The sequence below is a fragment of the Belonocnema kinseyi genome, chromosome 1 (assembly GCF_010883055.1).
Source record: "Belonocnema kinseyi isolate 2016_QV_RU_SX_M_011 chromosome 1, B_treatae_v1, whole genome shotgun sequence".
Classification (NCBI taxonomy): Eukaryota; Metazoa; Arthropoda; class Insecta; order Hymenoptera; family Cynipidae; genus Belonocnema; species Belonocnema kinseyi.
The window spans coordinates 74,404,618-74,429,722 of record NC_046657.1 but is presented as its reverse complement, the minus strand read 5'-3'; the positions used below and the strand labels follow the sequence as shown (position 1 = coordinate 74,429,722).

Genomic DNA, 25,105 nt, shown 5'->3' with positions numbered 1-25,105 from the left:
AATATAATTACGGAATATTACGATTTTAATCAACTCACCTAATATTGACGATTTTTAATAAAATGTAGAAATTTTTTATGGGAAATACGTATAAAACATTATTATGGAACAGCATTACCGTATATTACGGTTTCAATCAATTCAACCAATATTGACTATTTTGAATAAAATGTAGAAAAATGTACTTTTAATGGAAACATGTATAAAACGTTATTACGAAACATCATTACGGACCATCATTGAGGAACATCATTGCAGAATATTATTACGGAACATCATTAAGGAAAATCATTACGAAACATCATTACGGAATATTATCACGGAACAGCATTAATGAACATAATTACGCAACATTATTAAGGAACATCATTTAGGAACATCGTTACGGAATATCATTACTGAATATAATTACGTAATAGCATTACGGAATATTACGGTTTCAATCAATTCAACTAATATTGACGATTTTTAATAATATTTAGAAATTGTTACCATGGGAAATATATATGAAACATTATTACGGAACATCATTACGAAACAGCATTACCGAATATTACGGTTTCAACCAATTCACCTAATATTGACAATTTTGAATAATCCGTAGAAAAATGTATTTTTTATCGGAAATGCGTATAAAACATTATTACGGAACATCATTATGGAACATCATTTCGAAATATCATTACGGAACATTGCGGTTTTTATCAGTTTTATAGGAAATATCTATGAAACAGTATTATGGAACATCATTGCGGAAGACCATTAGGTAACATCATTAAGGAACATCATTAAGGAATATCATTACGAAACATCATTAAAGAACATCGTTAAGAAACATCATTACGAAACATCATTACATAGCATTATTAGGGAACATCATTAAGAAACATCATTACTGAATATAATTACGGAATATTACGATTTTAATCAATTCACCTAATATTGACGATTTAAAAAAAAGGAGAAATTGTTTTATGGGAAATACGTATAAAACATTATTACGGAACAGCATTACCGTATATTACGGTTTCAATAAATTCATCTAATATTGACTATTTTGAATAAAATGTAGAAAAATGTATTTTTAATGGAAACATGTATAAAATATTATTACGGAGCATCATTAAGGAACATCATTGCGGAATATTATTACGAAACATCATTAAGGAAAATCATTACGAAATATCATTACGGAACATCATTACGAAACATCATTACGGAATATTATTACGGAACATCATTACCGAACATCATTAAGGAACATAATTATGAAACATTATTCAGGAACATCATTAAGAAACATCATGACGGAACAGCATTATCGAATATTACGGTTTCAACCAATTCACCTAATATTGACGATTTTGAATAAATCGTTGAAAAATGTATTTTTTATGGGAAATACGTAAAAAACATTATTACGGAGCAGCATTACCGAATATTACGGTTTCAACCAATTCACGTAATATTGACGTTTTTGAATAAAATTTAGAAAAATGTATTTTTTATGGGAAATGCATATAAAATATTATTACGGAGTATCATTAAGGAACATCAGTGAGGAACATCGTTGCGAAATATCATTACGGAATTTTACGGTTTGAATAAATTCGCCTAATATTGACGATTTTTAATAAAATTTAGAAAAAACATTTTTTATCGTAAACGCGTTTAAAAAATTATCACGGAACATTATTAAAAAAACATCATAACAGAACACCATTTTTTTTTAACGCACTAATTTTTGTGTGGATTCGAAACAAGTTTGGGGCCGATATGCATGAAAATTTGAAAAAATTTTCCAAAAAATTTTTAATTAGAAATAATGAAATAAAAGGCGCCCTAAGGCTCACAGGAGCGTGAATTAACCTGAGGAAAAGTTCGCTTCGTTGCACTTCGCCGCGCTGCGCTAAAGTGTGAATCCGGCTACACGATTTCGTGTGGTGCTTCCTATCTAAAATCATGCTAGCGAGCATCGCGTACCTCCAGCAGAAATCTTAATGTTACTTTGCCTTAATTATTCCCTAATTGCCCCAACTCCTGATATTAAAAAACTTGTTTCTACCATGACGTTTCCTATAATTTTATTTTTTTATTTTTACTGCAATTATGGACATAAATACACTTCTAACAAAGTTTTAATTTTTTTATAGACGAAATGTCAACATTTTTTTCTCGTCGAGGACTCATCATTTTAGTTGAACACCCCATTTTTTTTTATTCAAAATTAAACTTTTTGTTGAAAATTCGTCATTTTCGGTAGAATATAATATTCTTCTCGGTTTAAAAATAATTTCCTTAGTTGAAATGTTAAATGTTTTTTAATAATTCAGTTTTTGTGTGTAATATTATCCTTTTTTGTGGAAAATTCATCTTTTACAATAGAATATTATTCTTCTTGATTTAAAATTCATTTGTTTGGTAGACAATTCATCTTTTTGGTAGAATTGTATTCTTCTTGATTAAAAATTCATTTATTTCTTTTTTTTCGAAAATTTAACATTAATTTTTTTAAATTCTTTTTTATGCAATATTATCCTTTTTTTGTTGAAAATTCTTATCTTTTTGGTAAAATACTATTGTTCTTAATTAAAAATTCGTTTTTGTGCCAGAAATTTAACAATTTTTTTAAAATTCGTTTTTTTTTTTAAACCAATATTATCCTTTTTTGTTAAAAATACTTCTTTATCAACAGAATATTATTCTTTTTGAATGAAAAGTAATTGATTTAAATAAAAATCTAATTATTTTGTTGAAAATTCGTATAATTTTTGCTAAAAAATTAATTTTTTTTAAATTCTTTTTTTTTTTATTAAAATATTATCCATTTTTGTTGAAAATTCCTTACTTTGGTTACAAATTTTACTATTTTCTCAAAAAATTATTATTTTGGTTAGAATATATTTTTTTCTTTAAAATTCGTATTGTTCAATAGAATATTATTATTCTTCATTAAAATTTATTTTCTTTGGTAGAAATTTTTAATACTTTTTGAAAATTTGTTTTGATTTTTAATGAGAAATTATTCTTGTGCTGAAAGTTTAACTATTCTTGTTTTTATAGGAAATGATTTTTTTCCTGAGTAGAATATTTATATTTTTGTGTAAATTCATTTGTTTATTTAAAAATTTAACTATTCTTTTCAATTTGCTTTTTATCGGTTATAATATTATCTATTTTTGTTTAAAAAAATATTCTTTCTTCATAAAATAATCTTATTCTATATTGAAAATTAATTTCATTTGTAGAAACATAAACAATTTTTTTGAAAAATCGTAATTTTTTGGTTGAAAATTAAACTATTTTTTTTAAAGAATATTATTTTTCGTGATTAAAAAATTAACTATTCTGTTAAAAAATCGTATGTTGTTGGTTAAAATTTTTTTTTTAATTGAAAATTCATTTTTTTGGTTGAAAATTGATGTTTTATTGAAATTTCATCTTTTTGGTAGAATATTATTTTTCTTCATTTAAAATTCCTTCCTTTTGGTTAAAAAGTTAAATTAAAAAAATTTGTTTTCTTTTAGATGAAACATCATATTTTTAAATCATCTGCTTTAATAGAATACTATTTTTCTTAAATGAAAATTAATTATTTTTAAAAAAAGTGAACTATTTTTTAAAAACTCGTTTTTTTTAAATTCATTTTTTATTTGTAAATTCCTGTATTTTTTAAAATCATTTGTTCGGTAGAATATTGTCCTGTTTTATTAAAAATTCATTTCTAGGTTGAAAATTTTGCTACTTGGTTGAAAATTGGTTTTGTTCTTGGTAGAAAATTAATTTTTAACTGAAAATTTAACTATTCTATTTTTAGTTAAAGATTTGTATTTTTTGGTAACAAATGTAACAATTTGGTTAAATATTGATTTTTTTAGTTTTTAACCAAAAATATATACTATTTAAAAAATTAGTAGATTACTTGCCAAGGGGAGAAAGGCAACGATTTATGACGAGTCTGATACGTGGGCAGCAATCTTACGAGTCGAGAAACTGCGTTCTCCGCTTGGCACGTATACTTTTTTTACCACAAAACCTGCTGAAAGTACGACTTCCTGCTAATGTTGACGAATCATCAGTTCGATACCTGCGGGCTAATATCTTCCAAAAAATGTATCAAATTTTGAAAAATTTCGGAAATTTTCAAAAATTACCAAAAATGTTCACAATTTTGAAAAATTTCAGAAATTTTTACAAAATTTTGGTAACTTTAGAAAAATTTTAAAATACATTACAATTTTTATAAGTTTCCAAAATTTATGAAAATTATGATAAATTTCTTAAATTCCTAAAATTTTCATAAAGTTTTCAAAAATTTAATTACCTAAAATTCTCAAGTTTGTCAAACAATTTGGTATATTTTTGAAATATTTACAATTTTTGTTTAGCTTTGGAACATTTTAATAATTGTGTATTGAATTTTTTTAAATTTTGACAAATTTTCCAAAAATTTTGATACATAAAATTAATTATCTAAAATTTCAAAATTTCCAAACAGTTTGATACATTTTTGAAGTATTAAAAATTGTATGGTAAGCTTGAAAAATTTTTATAATTGTGTATCAAAAATTTAGAAATTTTGATAAATTTTCCAAAAATTTGGATATATTTATATAAATTTTCCAAAATTACCAAAAAAATTTCCAAAATTATAGCGTTTATCAAAATTTTGATGAATTTCTAAAATTTTCGAAAATGACCAAAAATGTTCAAAATTTTGATAAATTTCGGATATTTTTGGAAATTTATCAGAATGTTTGGTAACATTAGAAATTTTTTTAAATACCTGAAAATTTTAATAAATTTCCAAAGTTTATGAAAATTATGATAACATTTTTTAAATTCCTAAAATTTTCAAAAAATTTCCTAAATTTATCAAAATTTTTATTATCTAAAATTTAAAAAAATTGCCAAACAATTTGATCAATTTTTAAAATATTAAAAAAATTTTGGTAAATGGAAAATTTTTTAAATTGTGTTTCAACATTTTTTAAATTTTGATAAAATTTCAACAAATTTCCCAAAATTACCAAAAAAATTTCGAAAATGACTAAATTTATCACAATTTTTATAAATTTCGAAAATCCTCGAAAAATACCAAAAGTTTGATAAATTTCGGAAATTTTTGAAAATTTATCTACATTTTTGATAACTTTAGAAATTTAAAAAAATATATTCCAATTTTGAGAAATTTCCAAAAATTATGATAAATTTTTTACATTTTCCAAACTCACAAAAAAGTTCTAAATATTTCCAAAATTTATTAAAATTTGGATAAATTTTGATAATCTAAAATTATCCAAAATTGCTAAAAAAATTTGAAATATGTATAACTTTTTTGTAACTGGAAAATTAAAAAAATAGTAGAACAACGTTTTAAACATTTGTATAACATTTGATAAATTTCGGGAATGTTTGGAAATTTATCCAAATTTTTGGTAACTTTGGAAAATTTGAAAAATATATTAAAAATTTGATTAATTTCCAAAATTTATCAAAATTTAGAAAATTATGATGAACTAACAAAATTCCCAAAATTTCAAAAATTAAAGTAAATTTTGATATATCTTAAAGATTTTGCAAAATTTCCAAAAAAATTGAATGCCTTAATTTTTTTAATTAACTACTATTTTGTTAAAAAATGTATCTTTTTTAGTTGAAAATTTATATTTTTTGGTAGAATATTCTTCTTGGTCGAAAATTCATTTCTTTGGTTGCAAAGAAAAATATTTGTTTGAAAATTCCTTTCTTTTTTGTTTTTGCAATATTATCCTGTTTTTTTTCAATTCGACTTTTTTAGTAGAATATTATTTCTTTTTTTTTAACTGCAAATGCAACCAATACATTTTTGGTTGAAAATATATTTTTTTAATTGAACATTTATCTCTTCTAGTTGAAAATTTATCAAAATTATGATAAATTTGTTAATTTACAAAAAATTAGATAAATTTATAAAATTTTCAAAAAATTTTGGTATATCTTAAAAATATTCTGAAATTTCCAAAAATGTATCAAAATCTGTCAAACATTTTCGTATACCTTAACAATTATTAAAAACTGCCATACTTTTTTAAAGTTACCAAGAATTTTCAAAAGTTTTATAGACTCCGGAAATGCTTGGTAGTTGGAAAATTTAAAAAATTTATCAAAATTTGTATAATCTATCAAAAATATAAAATTTACCAAATTTTTCAAAATATGACGAGAAATTTCCAAAATTTTTATGTATCTTAAACATTTTTAAAATTTACCAAAAATTGCGAATAAAATAAATTTATGAATTAATTGAAAATTCGGTTTTAATTGAAAATAGTATTTAAATCACAGACTATTAATAAATATTAATAAATAACTATGATAAAACTTTCTTTTGAATTCGTGTTCTGAATAAAATATCATCTTTTTTGGTTAAAAATCATATTTTTTAAGAATATTATTGTTCTGGATTAAAAGGTAATTGCTTTAATTGAAAAGTTAAAATTTTTTTGGAAATTCGTTTCTTTGCAATGAAATTTGATTCCTTTTTTGTTGTCGTTAAAATGTTATCCTATTTTGTCGAAAATTCGTCTTTTTCAGTAGGATTTTATGTTTCTTATTTAAAAAATTTGTTTTTTTTTTAATTGAAAATTAAAATTTTTTTCAGTCGTTTTTTAAAATTAATTTTTATCCTTTTTTTTTAAATTCGAAAAGAAAAAATATGGAAGAGGGAGAAAATAAATTAGTGAAGAAAAATTTAGATATTGGGGAAAATTAAGTCTTGTTATATAAAAGCCAGTTTTAAAAATAAGAAAATTAATGTTACAGATAAAAAATTAATGTTAAAAATAAAAATGAAATATTTTCAAATAGCTGGCATTATACCAATTTCTAACGAAACTTCAAATTCCTTTTTTTTATCAAAAGCGAGGAGGAGGAGGAGAATAAATTGAAATGAATTATTATAATTTAATAACAAATCCAAAAATTCTTAATTGGAAAGTCTACTATAATATTTCTCGTTTCGTTGAAAATTCTACCATTTGGTTGAAAATTTTATTATTTAGTTGAAAATCCAATCATTTTGTTACATTCATCGTTTTTTGTAAGAAAAATAAACTAAATATTCTACTAAATAGGACAAATATTCAACAAAACAGGATAATATTTAAACAAAACAAAAAAAAGCAATTTAAACGAAATATTCAACTTTTTACCCAAAGAAATAAATGCTTAATCAGGAAGAAGAATATTCTACAAAAAAATGAATTTTCAAATAAAAAAGATAAATTTTCAAACAAAACGTTACAATTTAATGAATCTAATGAATCTAATGAATAATTTTTTTTATTAAGAAGACTACTATTTAAATAAAAAAGTTGAATTTTTAACAAAAAAGGATAATATTTTATTTACAAAACGAATTAAAAAAAAGTTAAATTTTCAACGAAAAAAGTTATTTGCTAATCTAGAACAATAATATTTTAATAAAAAAATTAATTTAAAAAAAGGGTTACATTTTCAACCAAAGAAATGGATTTTTAAATAAGAAGGATATTTGAAAGTTGAATTACTTTGTTAAAATTTTTTTCTTGAAGATTTATAATTTTATTTTAAAATTAAACTGTTTAATTTAAAATTCAATTTTTTGTTGAAAGTTCATTTTTTTGGTTGAAAATTTAATTACTTTCTTGAAAAATCGTTCTTTTTATAAAACATTATCCTTTTTTATTAAAAATTCGTCTTTTTCATTTGAATATTACTTTTGTAAATAAAAATTCATTCTTTTAATTACAAATGTAACTATTTTCTTTAAAATTTTCTTTGAAAATTCCTTTTTAATTTTGGTAGAAATGTTATCCTGTTTTGTTGAAATTCGTCCTTTTTAGTAGAATATTATTCATTTTATTATTTAAAAATTCATTTCTTTAAATGAAAATTTATTTTTTTTTAAATTCGTGCTTTAATGAAATTTCATCCTTTTTTGATAAGAATTCGTCTTTTTAAGAATATTACTATTGTTCATTAACAAATCATTTTTTTAATTAATAAAATTCATTATTCTTTTGAAAATTTGTTCTTATTTATGAAATATTATCCTTTTTAGTTAAAAATCCGTCTTTTTCATCAAAATATTATTTTTCTTGATAAAAAATTAATTCCTTCAATTAGAAATATGTCTGTTTTGTGGAAAATTGTATCTTTTTCCTTGATAATGTATCTTTTTCAGTTTAAAATTCTTTTTTTTGTGGAATGTTCTTCTTCCTGATTGAAAATTTATTTCTTTGGTTAAAAAGTTGAATTATTTTTTTTTAAATTCCTTTCTGTGTTGTTTAAATATTATCGAGAAATATAATAGTACAGTTGTCAACTAAGAATTGTTGGACTCTGATATTGAATCATATTAATCCATTTTAAATTTATTCTCCTCCTCCACCCTTTTAATAAAAAAAAGGAAGCTGAAATTTCGTTAAAAATTGCGATAATACCGGCTGTTTGAAAAAATTTTATTTTTATTTAAAAAATTAATTTTTTGATCCGTAACATTAATTTTCCTTTATTAATGTATTTCACCTCACTTCCCTATTTTCCTTTTTCGAATTTTTAACAAAAAAGGATAATATTTAATTAAAAAAAGAACTAATTTAAAAAAGGTTAAATTTTCAATTAAAGAGATGAAATTTTAAAGAAGAAAAATAATATTCTACTAAAAAGGATGAATTTTCAACAAAACAGGAACTAAAAATTTCAACTAAAAAAAAATACATTTTCATCTAAAAGGATACAAATTTTTCAACAAAACAGTCAAATTTGTAATTAAATTAATTAATTTTTTTATCAAAAAGAATAATATTCTGATAAATGATGAGTTTTTAACTAAAAAGGATAATATTTAATAAAAAACGACTTAAAAACAATGTTAAATTGTGAATTAAAGAAATTAAGTTTTAAATAAGAAAAATACTATTTTCCTAAAAAGGTCAAATCTACGACAAAAGAGGGTTTATACAACAAAAAAGGAATTTTCACAAAATATTCAAATTTTTTACCAAGGAAATAAATTTTCCACCAGGAAAAAGAATATTCTACCAAAAAAGATGAATTTTAAATTAAAAAAATTAAGTTTGTAATTAAATGCATACATTTTTTATTAAGAAAAATATTATTCTAATAAAAAAGACGAATTTTAAATGAAAAAGGATAATATTGATTAAAAAACGAATTTTCAAAAAAGTAGTTGACTTTTCAAAAAAATAAATGAATTGTTAATCAAGAGCAATAATATTCGAATAGAAAAGATGAATTATTAACAAAAAACGATAAAGTTTCAATAAAAAAAAACGATTTTTCAACAAAACATGATAATATTTAAACAACAAAAAAGAAAATTTTAAAAAATTCAACCTTTTAACTAAAGAAATAAATTTTCCATCAGGAAGAAGAATATTCTACCAAAAAAGATGAATTTTCAAATAAAAAACATAAATTTTCATCTAAAAAGACAATTTGTAATTAGAGTAATACATTTTTCATCGAGAAGAGTAATATTCTTATAAAAAACGAATTTCCAAAAGAATTGTTAACTTTTCAACGAAAGAAATGAATTGTTAATCAAGAACAATAATATTCTAATGAAAAATACAACATTTTTAACAAAAAAAGATAATTATTTATAATCAAACGAATTAACAAAATAGTTAAATTTTCCCACAATGAAATGAATTTTTTAATAAAAAAGAATAATGTTCACCTCAAAAAGAAAAATTTCCAAAAAAACAGGATAATATTTAAAAAAAAGGAATTAAAAAAATATGCAACTTGAACCAAAGAAATAAATTTTCCATCAAGAATAAGAGTATTCTACCCAAAAAGATGGATTTTAAACTAAAAAGGAAAAATTTTCGACCAAAAAGATACAAATTTTCAACTAAATAGTTATTTTGTTAATTAAAGTAATCAATTTTTTATCAAGAAGAATAATATTCTATATTTAACAGACGCATTTTTAACAAAAAGAGATAATATTTCATTAAAAAAGCAATTTAAATTATCAGCTAAAATTATTAATCTTCAAGGGAAAAATTTTGAACAAAGTAGTTCAACTTTTAACCAATTAGCTCAGTTTTTGACCAAAAAGGCTAACTTAACAATATGAATGGATTTTCAAAAAAATAAACAAATTTTCCTCTAAATAGTATAATTTTCAACAAAATTCAAAACATTTCGAAAAAAAAAATTTAAAAACATTTGAAGAAATATAATGGTGGATTTGTCAGCTCAGAATTAAAAAATTTTTTTATTGAATTCTATTAATTGATTTCCAATTTTTCGTGCTCCTTTCTCTTAATGAAAAAAGGAATGTGAAATTTCTCTAAAAATTGGGATAATACGGGTGGTTTTAAAATATTTAATTTTAATTTTTGACATTATTTCTTTATCTTTAGGATTAATTATCTTATTTTATTGCTTACTTTAAATAATGAGACTCAATTATTTCCAATATCTCAATTTTCCTTAATTAATTTATTTTCTCCCTGTTCCCTATTTTCCCTTTTCGAATTTTTAACAATAAATATAATATTTGATAAAAAAACGAATTTAAAAAAAGTTAAATTTTCAATTAAAGATATAAATTTGTAAAGAAGAAAAATAATATTCTACTAAAAAGGACGAATTTTCAAAAAAACAGTATATCATTGTGTTATTTGTTATAAATTTGTTATTAAATTTTTTATGAAGAAGAATAATATTCTAATAAAAAAGACAAATTTTAAATAAAAAAGGCTAATATTGAGTAAGAATCGAATTTTCAAAAAAAGTGGTTAACTTTTCAAGAAAAGAAATGAATTGTTAATCAAAAACAACAATATTTTAATAAAAAAAAGGTTAAATATTAACAAAAAAGGCTAATTTAAAAAAAAAAAAACGAATCAAATCAAAAATAGTTAAATTTTCAGCCAAATAAATTATTTTTAAATTAGATAATTAATATTCTACTAAGAAAGAACAATTTTCAACGAAAACTTATATATTTCAACAAGAAAAAAAGGAATTTTCCAAAATCTATTTAACTTTGAAACCCAAGAAATAAATTTTCCATCAAGAAGAAGAATCTTCTATCAGAAAGATGAATTTTCAAATAAAAAAGATAAATATTCTTCTAAAAAGATACAAATTTTTAATAAAATAGTTAAATTTGTAATTAGAGTAATACATTTTTTATCAAGAAGACTAATATTCTAATAAAAAAGACACACTTTTAGCAAACAAGGATAATATTTGATAAAAATCGAATTTTCAAAAGAATTGTTAATACTCTACTGAAAAAAGACGAATTTCCAACAAAATAGGATAATATTTCAACAACAAAAGAAAAAGGAATTTTCAAACCAATATTCGACTTTTCAACCAAAGAAATAAATTTTCCATCAAGAATAAGAATATTCTACCGAAAAATATGAATATTTAACTCAAAGAGATAAATTTTCGACCAAAAAGATACGAATTAAAAAAAGCGTTATTTTTTTAAATTAAAGTAATCAATTTTTTATCAAGAAGAATAATATTCTATGTAAAAGACGAATTTTTAACAAAAAAGGATAATATTTCATTAAAAAATAATTTTCATTAAACTAGTTAAATCTTAAATTGAATGTATAAATTTTTTATTAAGAAGAATAATATTCTTAGAAAAAAGACGATTTTTTATGAAAAAGGATTACATTGATTTAAAAATAAATTTTCAAAAAAAGTAGTTAACTTTTCAACAAAAGAAATGAATTGTTAGCCAAGAGCAATAATTTTCTAATAAAAAAAAGGAATTATTAAAAAAATGCTAATTTTTCACTTTAAAAAACGAATTAAAAAAATATAGGTACATTTTCAAACAAAGAAATTAATTTTTAAATAAGATAAATAATATTTCTACAAATAAAGATGATTTTTCAACAAAACGGGATAACATTTTGACGACAAGAAAAAAGACATTTTTAAAAAAATATTTAAATTTGCAATCAAAGAAATAAATTTTGCAGCGAGAAGAATATTTTAACAAAAAATATGAATTTTCAACTAAAAAAGATCAATTTTCTTCTAAAACGATACAAATTTTTTACAAAATCGTTAAATTTGTTATTAGAGCAATACATTTTTTTCAAGAAGAATAATATTCTATTTAAAAGACGATTTTTTAATAAAAAAGGATAATATTTCATTAAAAAAAAATTATTTTCATCAAACTAGTTAAATTTTTAATTAAGAAGAATAATTCAACGAAATAAATAAATTCTTAGTCAAGAGCAATAATATTCTCATAAAAAAATGAATTATTTTTAAAAAAGGCTCATTTTTTATTAAAAAACAAAAACAAATTAAAAGAATAGGTTCATTCTCAAAAATACAAAGTAATTTATAATTAAGATAAATAATATTTCTACTAATAAAGATGATTTTTCAACAAAACATGATAATATTTAAACAACAAAAAGGAATTTTCAAAAAACTATTTAACTGTCAAGCCAAAGAAATAAATTTTCCATCAAGAAGAATATTCTGCCGAAAAAGATGAATTTTCAAATAAAACAGATAAAATTTCATCTAAGAAGATACAAGTTGTAACAAAATCGATAAATGCAATCTTTGAATAAAAAACATAAATTTTCATCTAAAAATATACAAATTTCTAAAAAATAGTTAAATTTGTTATTAGACTATTACATTTTTTATCGAGAAGAATAATATTCTGATAAAAAAGACAAGTTTAAAAAAAAGGATAATATTTAATAAAAAACGAATTTTTAAAAGAATTGTCAACTTTTCAATGAAATAAATCAATTTGTAATCAAGATGTATACTCTACTAAAAAACTACGAATTTCCAATAAAATAAGATAATATTTCAACAACAAAATAAAAAGGAATTTTCAAACAAATATTTAACTTTTCAACCAAAGAAGTAAATTTTCCATCAGGAAGAAGAATATTTTACCAAAAAAGATGAATGTTCAACTAAAAAAGTTAAATTCTTAACTAAATGTATAAATTTTTTATTAAGAAGAATAATATTCTAATAAAAAAGACGAATTTATAATAAAAAAGGATAATATTGTTTAAAAAATGAATTTTCAAAAAAATTATTTACCTTTTCCACAAAAGAAATGAATTTTTAATCAAGAGCAATAATGTTCTAATAAGAAAGATAAATTATTAACAAAAAAGGCTAATTTTTTATTTTAAAAAACGAATAAAAATGAAAATAGTTACATTTTCAGCAAAAGAAATTAATTATTAAATAAAATAAATAATATTCTGCTAATAAACAGGATTTTTCAACAAAAGATGGTAATATTTCAACAACAAAAAAGGGAACCTTCAAAAACTTTTCAACTTTAAAATCAAAGAAATATATTTTCCATCAATAGGAAGAATACTCTCCAAAAAAGATGAATGTTCAAATAAAAAAGATCAATTATCAATTAAAAAGATATACATTTGTAATACAATGTTTTGTTAAGAATTGTTAACTTTTCAACGAAATAAATACATTTTTAACCAAAAACAATAATATTCTAATAAAAAATATGGATTTTTAACAAAAAAAGGATAATATTAAAAAAAACGAATTATTAACAACAAAATTCAACTTTTCAACCAAAGAAATCAATTTTCCGTCAAGAATAAGAATATTCTTACAAAAAGATTAATTATTAACTAAACAGATATTTTGTTTAAACTAAAAGTAATCAATTTTTTATTAAGAAGAATAATATTCTATTTGAAAGACGAATTAAAAAAAAAGGATAATATTCCATAAAAAAACTAACTTTAAAAAAACTAGTTGAATTGTCAATCAAAGAAATGAATTGATATTTAATAACAATAATATTCTTATAGAAATAAGAATTTTTAACAAAAAAATATAATATTTCATTAAAAAAACGATTTTTAAACAAAGTTGTTAAATTTTCAAATAAATAAATGAATGGTCAACGAAATAAGTACGAATTTGCAACAAAATAGTTCATTTTCAATGAAACCGTTGAATTTTCAACTAAAATTATAAATCTTCAAGGAAAAATGTTTGAACAAAGTAGTTAAACTTTTATCTAATTAGTTGGGGGCTTGACCAAAATTATTGGATTTTCAACCAAATAGCATTTGAAATTTCGTTAAAAATTAGGGAATGCCAGCTTTTCAAAAATATTTTATTTTTATTTTTAACATTGTCTTAGTTTTAATGCTTAAATGTTTACAACAAGACCTTATTTATTCCAATATTTAAATTTTCCTTTGTTAATTTATTTTCTCTCACTTTCCTATTTTCCGTTTTCCCATCTTATTACTCTTTTCCTAATTTTCTCGTCTCATTCATTTCCTTTTATTTATACAATTTTCATTTATTTATTTTATGTTGCATCATCCTTTCCTTCATCTCGCTTTTCCATTCCAACTTATCTATAATTACCTTAATTATTATTTCCTATTTCCCCATTTTCATTTTCTTTATCTTATTTTTCAACAATTTTCCTATTCCATTACTTTTCTACAATTTTACACACTTTTCTTCCATTCTTTTACTTTCCTCTCTTATGTTTTACTCCCTTTTCTTTGCTTTAGTAGTTCGCTCTTTCCCTATTTTGGATTTTCATTTTTTGTTTACATTTTTCTCATCTCCTATTTGTAGCAATTTCCCCTCCACAAATACTTTTTTTATATAATGTTAGTTTCCTCTAATTCACTGTTGCCCCTCCTCTTCTCCTCCTCCTTCTTCTCGTTTATGTGTTTCTAAACTTTTTAAATAATAATTATTATTATGCATTTTAAGCAAATGATAAAACAGTAGTCGGTAAACAAGGTACCTACAACTCCCAAGAGATGGGGTAAACAAAATTTGCATAAAAACGAAAATAAACACTGATGTAAGAGAAACAAGTAATTTTGAGTGTGCACACTCATCGGAACTGGCGCTCATAAATACAAGTCATGAAATTTATGTGACACTTGTCCCCTGTCTCTCTCACTCTGTCACACTCTCTTTCCCTCGCACTCACTGTGAGTGGGACGCGTCCCTCGAATCGTAGAAATTAGATTAAAAGGAGCATCCCAGACATTATGAATAAGAAATCGCTCTCCTCCGCTCTCCTTCGAAATGTCAGCGTTGAGCTGAAAAGGAAAAGAGAAAGAGAGAAAGAGAGAATGGGGCTCAAGTAGAGGGGTTGGAGAAGGACAGTCTCACTTTTGATATTTCACAGCGATCAGTTTGGTCCCGTCGCCTGTGACTGCCTGCGACGTTCGCCGCCCGTCTGTTACTTGAACACGTACTCACTTTTATCGCTCGCGATAAGAAAATTAAAAAAAAAAAAACAGTGTTTTTATTATTCCACTACTCTGTTTCATTCTCCATCCATTTTTATCAATTTCAAATTACATTCGTCGGAAGATTTGATTCGTCTGAGAGTTCCTTACTGGATTGAGGATATAATGCTGAGGCATCATGAAAAGCTGAAAAAACTACAGATGGTAGGATGGCAACCAAGTACCGGAACCGTTTAATTTGATATCAAAACCGCGGAACCGAAAACCGTTACTTGTTACATTATTATCTACTTGAAAAACCACGTTCCGTTATTTCCAATTTGAAAAAATATTAGTGAAGAGGATACTCGGACCCAATTAACTTTAAAACCGATTTTTGGATTTTAGTCAAAATTTATGAAAAAGTGGTCCATTGCTACTTGAAGCTGATCCTAAAATTTCAATTTTAATTATTTAGTCGTTTTCGAGTTATAACGATTTTTGTGAGGGAGTAAATCTTCTGTGGATACAAAATTAAAAGACTTTTTTCTGATATTTTTTTGTAGGTATTTCTGGTTTCCTGGGACGGATTTTAACACACTTTTGAGTACATTTCCGTCGCGTGCAGGACTGGTGAAAAGAGCAGTATGAAAGCATACTCATACCCACAGTTTACTAAAGAGAGTTGGACGAACAGGGTCTAAGAATATCACGAGTAGATCATTGAACCAGGCACTTCCACGTGCTAGGAAGACTGAGAAAGTAAACGTTTATCGTGTGAGATCTCTGTGCAAGGATTTGAGGAAGGATGTCCGATAAATCGAGTTCTGATGAGGACCGGTACGATATCGACGATTTGGAAATCATCAAAACAATCGGTAAGCATTGACCCATGTTTCCAATTTTCGCGAAAAATATTCAGAAACTCAAAAATCATGTCTTCGATCGTGACCAAATTTTTCTAAAATTTGTCCTAGCATGTCGAAAAGATACGCTTCAAAGGAAATTTCGATATTCCAAATAGTTCGAAAGTTATTTATAATTTTGTAAACATTTTTCACACACTAACTTTCACAAAAGTCGTTATAACTCGGGAATAACTTTATATTTCAAATCCAAATTTATGGAACAGTTTACAGGGGTTATTGACCACTCTCTCCGAAATTTAAAGTGAAATTCAAAAATTGTGTTAAGAGTTAGGGCCATTTTTGCAAAATTTATTGTAATGAAAATGGCCATTTTCTATTTTTGTTTGGACGTTGAGTGATAGGACTGTATGTTCAGTGCTCAGCACTCTGAATCCAAGGTCTCTATTTTTAGTTGGAGGATGATGCGTTTATTACAAATCTTTGCACCTGTTACCAAGTGCGTCATTTAATATAGGACTAGTGCCTCTTTTTGGATTACTTCCAAATAAAACAGTTGTTCCACAGACTTCCGCCCGAAAGTACAAGTTTTCTTGATTTATCACTAATCTCCTGATTTATGATTCCTGGCTAGGTAACTGCACATCAATGGAGCAGTTGCTTCAGTCAATTATCTGTTTTAAATTTGTTTCAAGGTCAACTCACGATTTAAATTATCTTTACAAGTTCAATGATTCAAATTATGCCTAAGACTTGAGGAAAAGTAAAAAGATTAATTAAAAGTAGGTCATCGGAGATCAAATTCGAAGATGGCGAACTCTCTTCACTTCGAGATTTCAAAAGTGGATAGAATTTAAAAAAAGTGAAATTAATAACTATTTTTTTTTATTGTGAAGCCTCTCGAGGGAAGAAAGTTAGATTTGCTAGGGCTTACAAAATATATTCATAGAAGAATCTTTATTGAACCTGCTGGAAGTGAAGCAATAGAGATCCTATTTTTAAAAATAATTTTGAATCTATTTCTTTGTTAATCTGAATTCACGTATATTTTTTTCTATCTCTGTTAATATAAATTGCTATATATTTTTTTAACCCCCTCTTTTCTATCTGATCCTATCCTTTGTTTATACATGTCAATATTTTTCTATCTCTGTCAGTCTAAATTCCGGCGTATTTTTTTCTATTTATTTTTTAATCTCAATTCACACTCATCTTTTTCAATGCTCTCTTCTGTATCCTATTCTATCCTTTATCTATTTAAAAAAAATGTCTATCTCTGTTCATCTAAATTGCCGTGAATCTTTCTCAATCCCGTCTTTTCTATCTTATCTTATCCTCTATTTATCAATGTCAATATTTTTCTACTGCTCTATCAATCTAAATTCCCGTCTATCTTTTTTAATCTCCTCTTTTCTATCTCATTTTATCATACGTCTATCAAAGCTTATCTTTTTCTATCAATGTTGCAATCTTAATTCATGTCAATCTTTTTCTGTCTCTGTCAATCTAAATTTCCATCAATCCTCTTCAATCTTCTCTTCTCTATTTCATCCTATTCTTTATTCATTCACATTTATCTATATTTTGCTATCTCTTTTTAATATAAATTGACGTCTATCTCTTTTAATCTTCTCTCCTCTATCTCTCCTCTATCCCATTCTATTCTTGACCTTCCTTCTCTTTTCAATATAAATTTCCGCTTATCTCTTTTAATGTTCTCTCTTCTATCTCTCCTCTATCTCTTCTCTATTTCGTCCTATTTTTCACTTTCTTATCTTTTTCTATCTCTTTGTCAATATAAATTTACTTCGATCTCTTTCAATCCTCTCTTTTCTGTCCCATCCTGTTCTTTATACATTCACCTTTATATATATATTTCTAAATGTAACTTAGATTCTATTTATTTAATCTTTTATTCTCTATCACATCCTATAATACATCTACCAACGTCTGTCTTTTTCTTTCTCCTTGTCACTCTAAAATTACGTCTATCCTTTCCAATCTTCTCTTTGCCATCTTATCCTATTCTTTATCCATTCATCTTTTTCTCTCTCTTTTTAATATAAATTCCCGTCTATATTTTACTACCTCTTTGTCAATATAAATTTACTTCTATCCTTTTCAATCCTCTCTTCTCTATCCCATCTTATTCTGCATCTATTCATCTGTTTCTATCTCTTTGTCAATATAAATTTACGTCTATCATTTTTAATCGTCTTTCCTCTATCTCTCCTCTATTCCTTCCTATTCTTGACCTTATTATTTTTTTCTATCTCTTTTTAATATAAATTTCTGTCTATATATTTTTTTATCTCTTTGTCAATCTAAACTTACGCCTATCCTTCTCAATCTTCTCTTCTCTATCTCATCATGTTCTTCATCTATTCATCTTTTTCTATCTCTTTCTATTATAAATTCCCGTATATTTTTTGCTTTTTTTTCTACCCATTTTAAATTTAAATTCCCTTCTATCTTTTTCCATGTATTTGTCAATATAAATTTACGCCTATCCCTTTCAATGCTTTCTTCTCTATCCCATCCTATTCTCCATACATTCATCTTTTTCTATTTTTTTTTTAAATATAACTTAAATTCTATTTTTCTAATCTCTTCTTCTCTATCACATCCTATACCATATCTATCAACGTCTGTCTTTTTCTTTCTCTTTGTCAATCTACATTCTCACATGTCTTTTTCAAACCTTTATTTTTTATCTGATTCTATCCTTTTCTATTCACATAAATATTTTTCTATTTTGGTCAATCTAAAATTACTTCTATCCTTTCTAATTTTCTCTTCTCCATCTTATCCTATTCTTTATCTATTCATCTTTTTCTCTCTCTTTTTAATATAAATTACCGCCTATCTTTTACTATCTCTTTGTCAATATAAATTTACTTCTATCTTTTTCAATTCTCTCTTTTCTGTCCCATCCCATTCTTTATGCATTCATCTTTTTCTATCTCTTTTTAATCAACGTCTGTATTTTTCTATCTCTATTGCAGTAGTTATTAACGTTTGTTTTTTACAATAAACTCTTCTCTGTCACATCCTATCCTTTATCTATCCACGTCAATCATTTTCTCTCTCTCTTTAAATCTAAATTTCCGTTTATATTTTTCAATCCCCTCTTTTCTATTTTATTTTATCCTTTATCCATCCACATCAATATTTTTCTATCTCTCTATTCATCTGAATTCCCATTAAAAAAAAAAATTTTTTGTATCTCATCCTATACTACATCTATCAACGCCTATCTTTTTTAATCTTCTCATTGATATAAATTTACGTCTACTTTTTCAATCATTTCTTGTGTATTTAATCTTATTCTTTATCTACGTCAATCTTTTTTTCTCTCTTTGTCAATCTGAATTCCCGTCTATCTTCTTCAATGTTCCAGTCTATTTTTTCTATGCCTTCGTTAATCTAAATTCACGGCTATCTTTTTCAATCCCTTCTATTCTAACTTACATTTCCTTTATCTTTCCACTTCAATATTTATCTATCCTTTTCAATCCTCTCTTCTCTATCCCATCCTATTCTTTATCTGTTCATCCCTTTTCATTTTTTTCTATCTCTTTTTAATAAACGTCTGTCTTTTTCTATTTTTATGTTAATCTAAATTTACGTCTATTCTTTATCTATTCATCTTTTTCTATTCTTTTCTATCTTTTTTTCAATCTAAATTCACGTCTATCCTTTTTAATATCCTCTTCTCGATCTCCTTTCTGGATGCAAATTTAATTTTTTTGTTCAAAATTTAACTCTGTTCGTAGAACATTTACTTCTTGTTTAGAATTCATACTTTGTTGCTGTTAAGTCAACTGAAATCTTTATTGGGTGAAAACTATTTTTGTTTTGTTTTTGAAAATTTGTCTTTTTGATTTTAAAATTCACCTGTTTTAATAGAATTTTTGTTTCTTGTATCAAAATGCATTTTTATTTTGAAAATTGATTTTTTTTTTTAAGTTTTTTTTTCAATGAAAATTCATCTGTTTTAAGTTAAATTTATTATTTTTTGGGGTAAAAACGCGACTAATTTATAGAGAATTCAAGAATTTTGTTAAAAAGTCATCCTTTTTAATTAAAAATTCGTCTTTTTGGATTGAAATTTTAATTTTTTTAAAATATCTTCTTGATTCAAAAAGTCATCTTATTTCGTAGAAACTTCATTTTTTATGAAAACGCCACTTTTTGTTAAAAAGTTCTTCTTCTTTACTTGAGTATTCAAACTATTTGTTTAAAAGATTTTTTCGATCAGTTTGTTAAATAATAATTTTGTTAAGATTTATATCTTTAGTTGACATTTCATCTCTTTGTTTGAAAGCTCAAATATTTTATTACAAATTAATCTTCTTAATTGAGAATTAATTTACTTGGGTAGAAGTTAAACTTCATTATTAAAAATTCATTTTTTAAATTGAAGGCTTATGTCTTTGGTTAAAAATGTAACTGCTTAGTCTAAAAGCCTTTTTTAAATTATTTTTTTGACTAAAAATGAAACTTTTCCATTTTTTTTAACATTGATCTTTTTTAGTAGAAAATTCGTCTTTTTATATTAATCGTCTTTTTCATATAATTTAAATGAATCTTTTTCATATAAATTTTTTTTGCTAAAAAATGTTATTGTTTAAAAAGACAGACATCATATTTTAACAGACTTGATATACTAAAATGATGCATTTTGAACATAGAACGATGATTTTTCAAACAAATAGTTGCATTTTCAACGAATAAAAAAGTTCATTTTGGACGAAAAAGTTTCATTTATAGAAGGCAGTTGATTTTTCAAACCAGAACTTTTCTAGAAAAAGGGTTAATTTTAAAGCAAAATGGACGAATTTTCACCAAAGTAATTAAATTTTCAACAAAATAAATGAATTTTCAATCAAATGGGAAGAAATTTCTATTCTAAAAGACAAACTTTGAACAAAGCAGTTTCTAGCAAAACAGATGAATTTTCAAAAAATAAAAATGCACAAATTTTCAACAAAATAGTAGAATTTTTAAAAAGACAAAGTTTTTAGAAGACAGTTCAGTTTTGAAAAGAGAGCTGCATAGTAAATCCTTGAGATATTATTTATCTGCGAAGTTAGCTAAAACGCTGCAAACAATTAAAAACTACAATTATCCGAGGACGGATAATTTTTATCCGATAATTGTAGTTTTCAATTGTTTGCAGCTTTTTTATCCAACTTCAGATAAATAATATCTCGGGGATTTGCTGTACAGTTTTTCTAATTGATTACATTACAGTAAATCCCTGAGATATTACTCATCAAAAGATGGATAAAAATGCTGTTAACAACTGAAAACTACAATTATCCGACAATTGTAGTTTTAAATTGTTTGCGGTATTTTCATCCAACTTTAGCTAAATAATATCTCAGGGATTTACTGTGATGTAATAAATTATAAAAACTTTACAGTAAATCCTTGAAATATTATTTATCTCGGATATTATTTACGTCGGATAATTTTAGCTTTTAAACGTTTACAACATTTTTATCTAAATTCAGATAAACAATATCTCAGGGATTTACTGTGATTTACTGACAATTAGAAAAATTTAACAGTAAATCCTCGAAATATTATTTGTCTCGTTATATTATTTACGTCGGATAATTGTAGTTTTAAATTGTTTGCAGCATTTTAATCGAACTTTAGCTAAATAATGCCTCAGGGATTTACTGTGATGTAATCAATTATAAAAACTTTACAGTAAATCCTCGAAATAATATTTGTCCGGATTATAGTCACGTCGGATAATTGTAGTTTTAAATTTTTTTGCATTGTTTTTATCCAACTTCAGGAAAATAATATCTCGGGGATTTACTTTGATGCAATCAATTATAAAAACTTTTCAGTGAATTCTCGAAGTATTATTTATCTCGGATTATGTTGACGTCGGATAATTGTAGTTTTCACTCGTTTGCAGCATTTTTATATGAATTCAGATAAGCAATATTTCAGGGATTTACTGTGATTTACCGACAATTAGAAAAATTTTACAGTAAATCCTCGAAATATTAATTATTTCGGATTATATTTACGTCGGATAATTGTAGTTTTCATTTTTTTGCTTTGTTTTTATCCAACTAAAGGTAAATAATATCTCGGGGATTTACTGTGATGTGATCAATTATAAAAACTTTACAGTAAATCCTTGAAATATTATTTATCTCGTTATATTATTTACGTCGGATAATTGTAGTTTTAAATTGTTTGCAGCATTTTAATCGAACTTTAGCTAAATAATATCTCATGGGTTTACTGTGATGTAATCAATTATAAAAAATTTACAGTAAATCCTCGAAATATTATTTATCCCGAATTATATTTACGTCGGATAGTTGAAGTTTTGATTTTTTTTTGCTTTGTTTTTATCCAACTAAAGGTAAATAATATCTCGGGGGTTTACTGTGTTGTGATCAATTATCAAACCTTTGCAGTGCATCCTTGAAATATTATTTATCTCGGATTATATTCTCGTCGGATAATTGTAGTTTTCAATTTTTTTTGCATTGTTTTGATCTAACTTCAGGCAAATAATATCTCGGGGATCTACTTTGATGCAATCAATTATAAAAACTTTTCAGTAAATCCTTGAAGTATTATGTATCTCGGATTATGTTGACGTCGGATAATTTTAGTTTTCATTCGTTTGCAGCATTTTTATCTTAATTTCAGATTAGCCATATTTCAGGGATTTACTGTGATTTGTCGACAATTAGACAAATTTTACAGTAAATCCTCGAAATATTATTTATCTCGTTATATTATTTACGTCGGATAATTGTAGTTTAAAATTTTTTGCATTGTTTTTATCCAACTTCAGGTAAATAATATATCGGGGATATACTGTGGTGTAATTAATTTTTAAAATCTTACAGTAAATCCTCGAAATATTATTTATCTCGGTATATTATTTACGTCGAATAATTGTAGTTTTAAGTTGTTTGCAGCATTTTAATCGAACTTTAGCTAAATAATATGTCAAGGATTTACTATGATGTGATCAATTATCAAACCTTTGCAGTGCATCCTCGAAATATTATTTATCTCGGATTATATTCACGTCGGGTAATTGTAGTTTTCCATTTTTTTTGCATTGTTTTTATCCAACTTCAGGAAAATAATATCTCGGAGATTTACTTTGACGCAATCAATTATAAAAACTTTTCAGTAAATCCTCGAAATATTATTTATCTCGGTATATTATTTACGTCGGATATTTGTAGTTTTAAATTGTTTGCAGCATTTTAATCGAACTTTAGCTAAATAATATCTCAGGGATTTACTGTATTGTGATGAATTATCAAACCTTTGCAGTGCATCCTCGAAATATTATTTATATCGGATTATATTCACGTCGGATAATTGTAGTTTTCAATTTTTTTTTTGCATTGTTTTGATCTAACTTCAGGCAAATAATATCTCTGGGATTCACTTTGAAACAATCAATTATAAAAACTTTTCAGTAAACCCTCGAAGTATTATTTATCTCGGATTATATTTACGTCGGATAATTGTAGTTTTCATTTTTTTTGCATTGTTTTTATCCAACTTCATGTAAATAATATATCGGGGATATACTGCGGTGTAATTAATTTTTAAAATTTTACAGTAAATCCTCGAGATATTATTTATCTCGTTATATTATTTACGTCGGATAATTGTAGTTTTAATCGGTTGCATTTTTTGTCTAACTTCAGATCAATAATATCTCAGGGATTTACTGTGATGTAATAAATTAGAGAAACTTTACAGTAAATTCCCGGGATATTATTTATCTCGGATATTATTAACGTCGGATAATTGTAGCTTTCCAATTTTTTTTGTCCAACTTCAGGTAAATAATGTCTCGGAGATTTACTGTGAAAAGATACAAGTTCTGTCTTTTTCTATCCTCAAATTAGCATCTTTTTCAAGCTTTCTGCACCCAGCAGGGCAACTAGAGGTGTAAAATTTCCTCTCGTTGGAGAGTTGTGGTCGTGAAAGTTTCGGATGGTGTAATGAACCGTCTTATCCAGAAGGTGAAATGGGAACGGCGGACAAAATAAGCAAGTGGGCCACTGGAGAGTGAGGGGCAATGAGGTTTATATTTAACTGCAAGTGAAGTCCGTGTTGCACTCGGAAACTCGGTTACAGATTGCCGAAGAGTAAATCATACTTCCGTATTTTTGGATTGAATGATTATCGCCTCTTGTAACGATTCTGATGAAGACCAAGCAACATCAATTTGACTTGTCCTTCTGTATTTAAGCCACTTGACCCTACAAATCATAGAGACCCAAATTTTCAAATTGAAATGTGTTGTTAATCATTGTAACTTTATAGTATCGTCCCTGCATATACTGCACTCTATTCACTACACCACTATTTTTAGATAAGTGTTTTGAAAATCTTTTACAAGGACGATTTATTCTGTCAAAATTATTCAACTACAAATTTTTCCTTTCACAATTTATTTTTATTAAATAAATAAATTAATTAATTAATTTAGCTTAAAATTAATTACCTGTTTAAAAAATTACATATACGTAGAATGGTAAAAACCTTTAGATTCAAAATATCTTATTTTGAAACTGCACATTGCGAAATTATATTTTGGATTGTTGGATGGAAAATTCAACTGTCTACTAAAAAAATAATTTATTTGACTTGAAAATTCAACTGTTTCGTTAAAAATGTTGTAAATATTATTCGCTTAAAAATTCTACTTTCTAGGATGAAACATTTATCAAACTATTTTAAACTATTTTAAACTATTTTAAACTATTTTATTAAAAGTAATCCTTTTTGGTCGAAAATCAAACTTCCTTGCCGCAAAATTTTCTTTTTTTTTTGTATAGGAAATTTGTGACTCTTAAGGGCATGTGACACAGCTAAATACCTATATTACCGACCACAGTTTTTCAGTTCGCTGAATGTTTTTTTGAACCTAAGAACTTTTTTTGTAAGTAAAAT

General features: G+C 24.6%; 1 protein-coding gene across 1 annotated transcript in view; it reads left to right on the top strand.

The window, feature by feature from the left end:
• The first annotated feature begins 15,250 nt into the window (after positions 1–15,250).
• LOC117171566 (cAMP-dependent protein kinase catalytic subunit 3) overlaps positions 15,251–25,105 on the top strand; it is a 33,948-nt gene continuing 24,093 nt past the window's right edge. The window contains exons 1-2 of the mRNA XM_033359002.1: positions 15,251–15,494; positions 15,836–16,147. Of these exons, the coding sequence (XP_033214893.1) occupies positions 16,078–16,147 (70 nt within the window). The 5' untranslated portion in view covers positions 15,251–15,494; positions 15,836–16,077. The remainder of the gene's footprint in view (positions 15,495–15,835; positions 16,148–25,105) is intronic.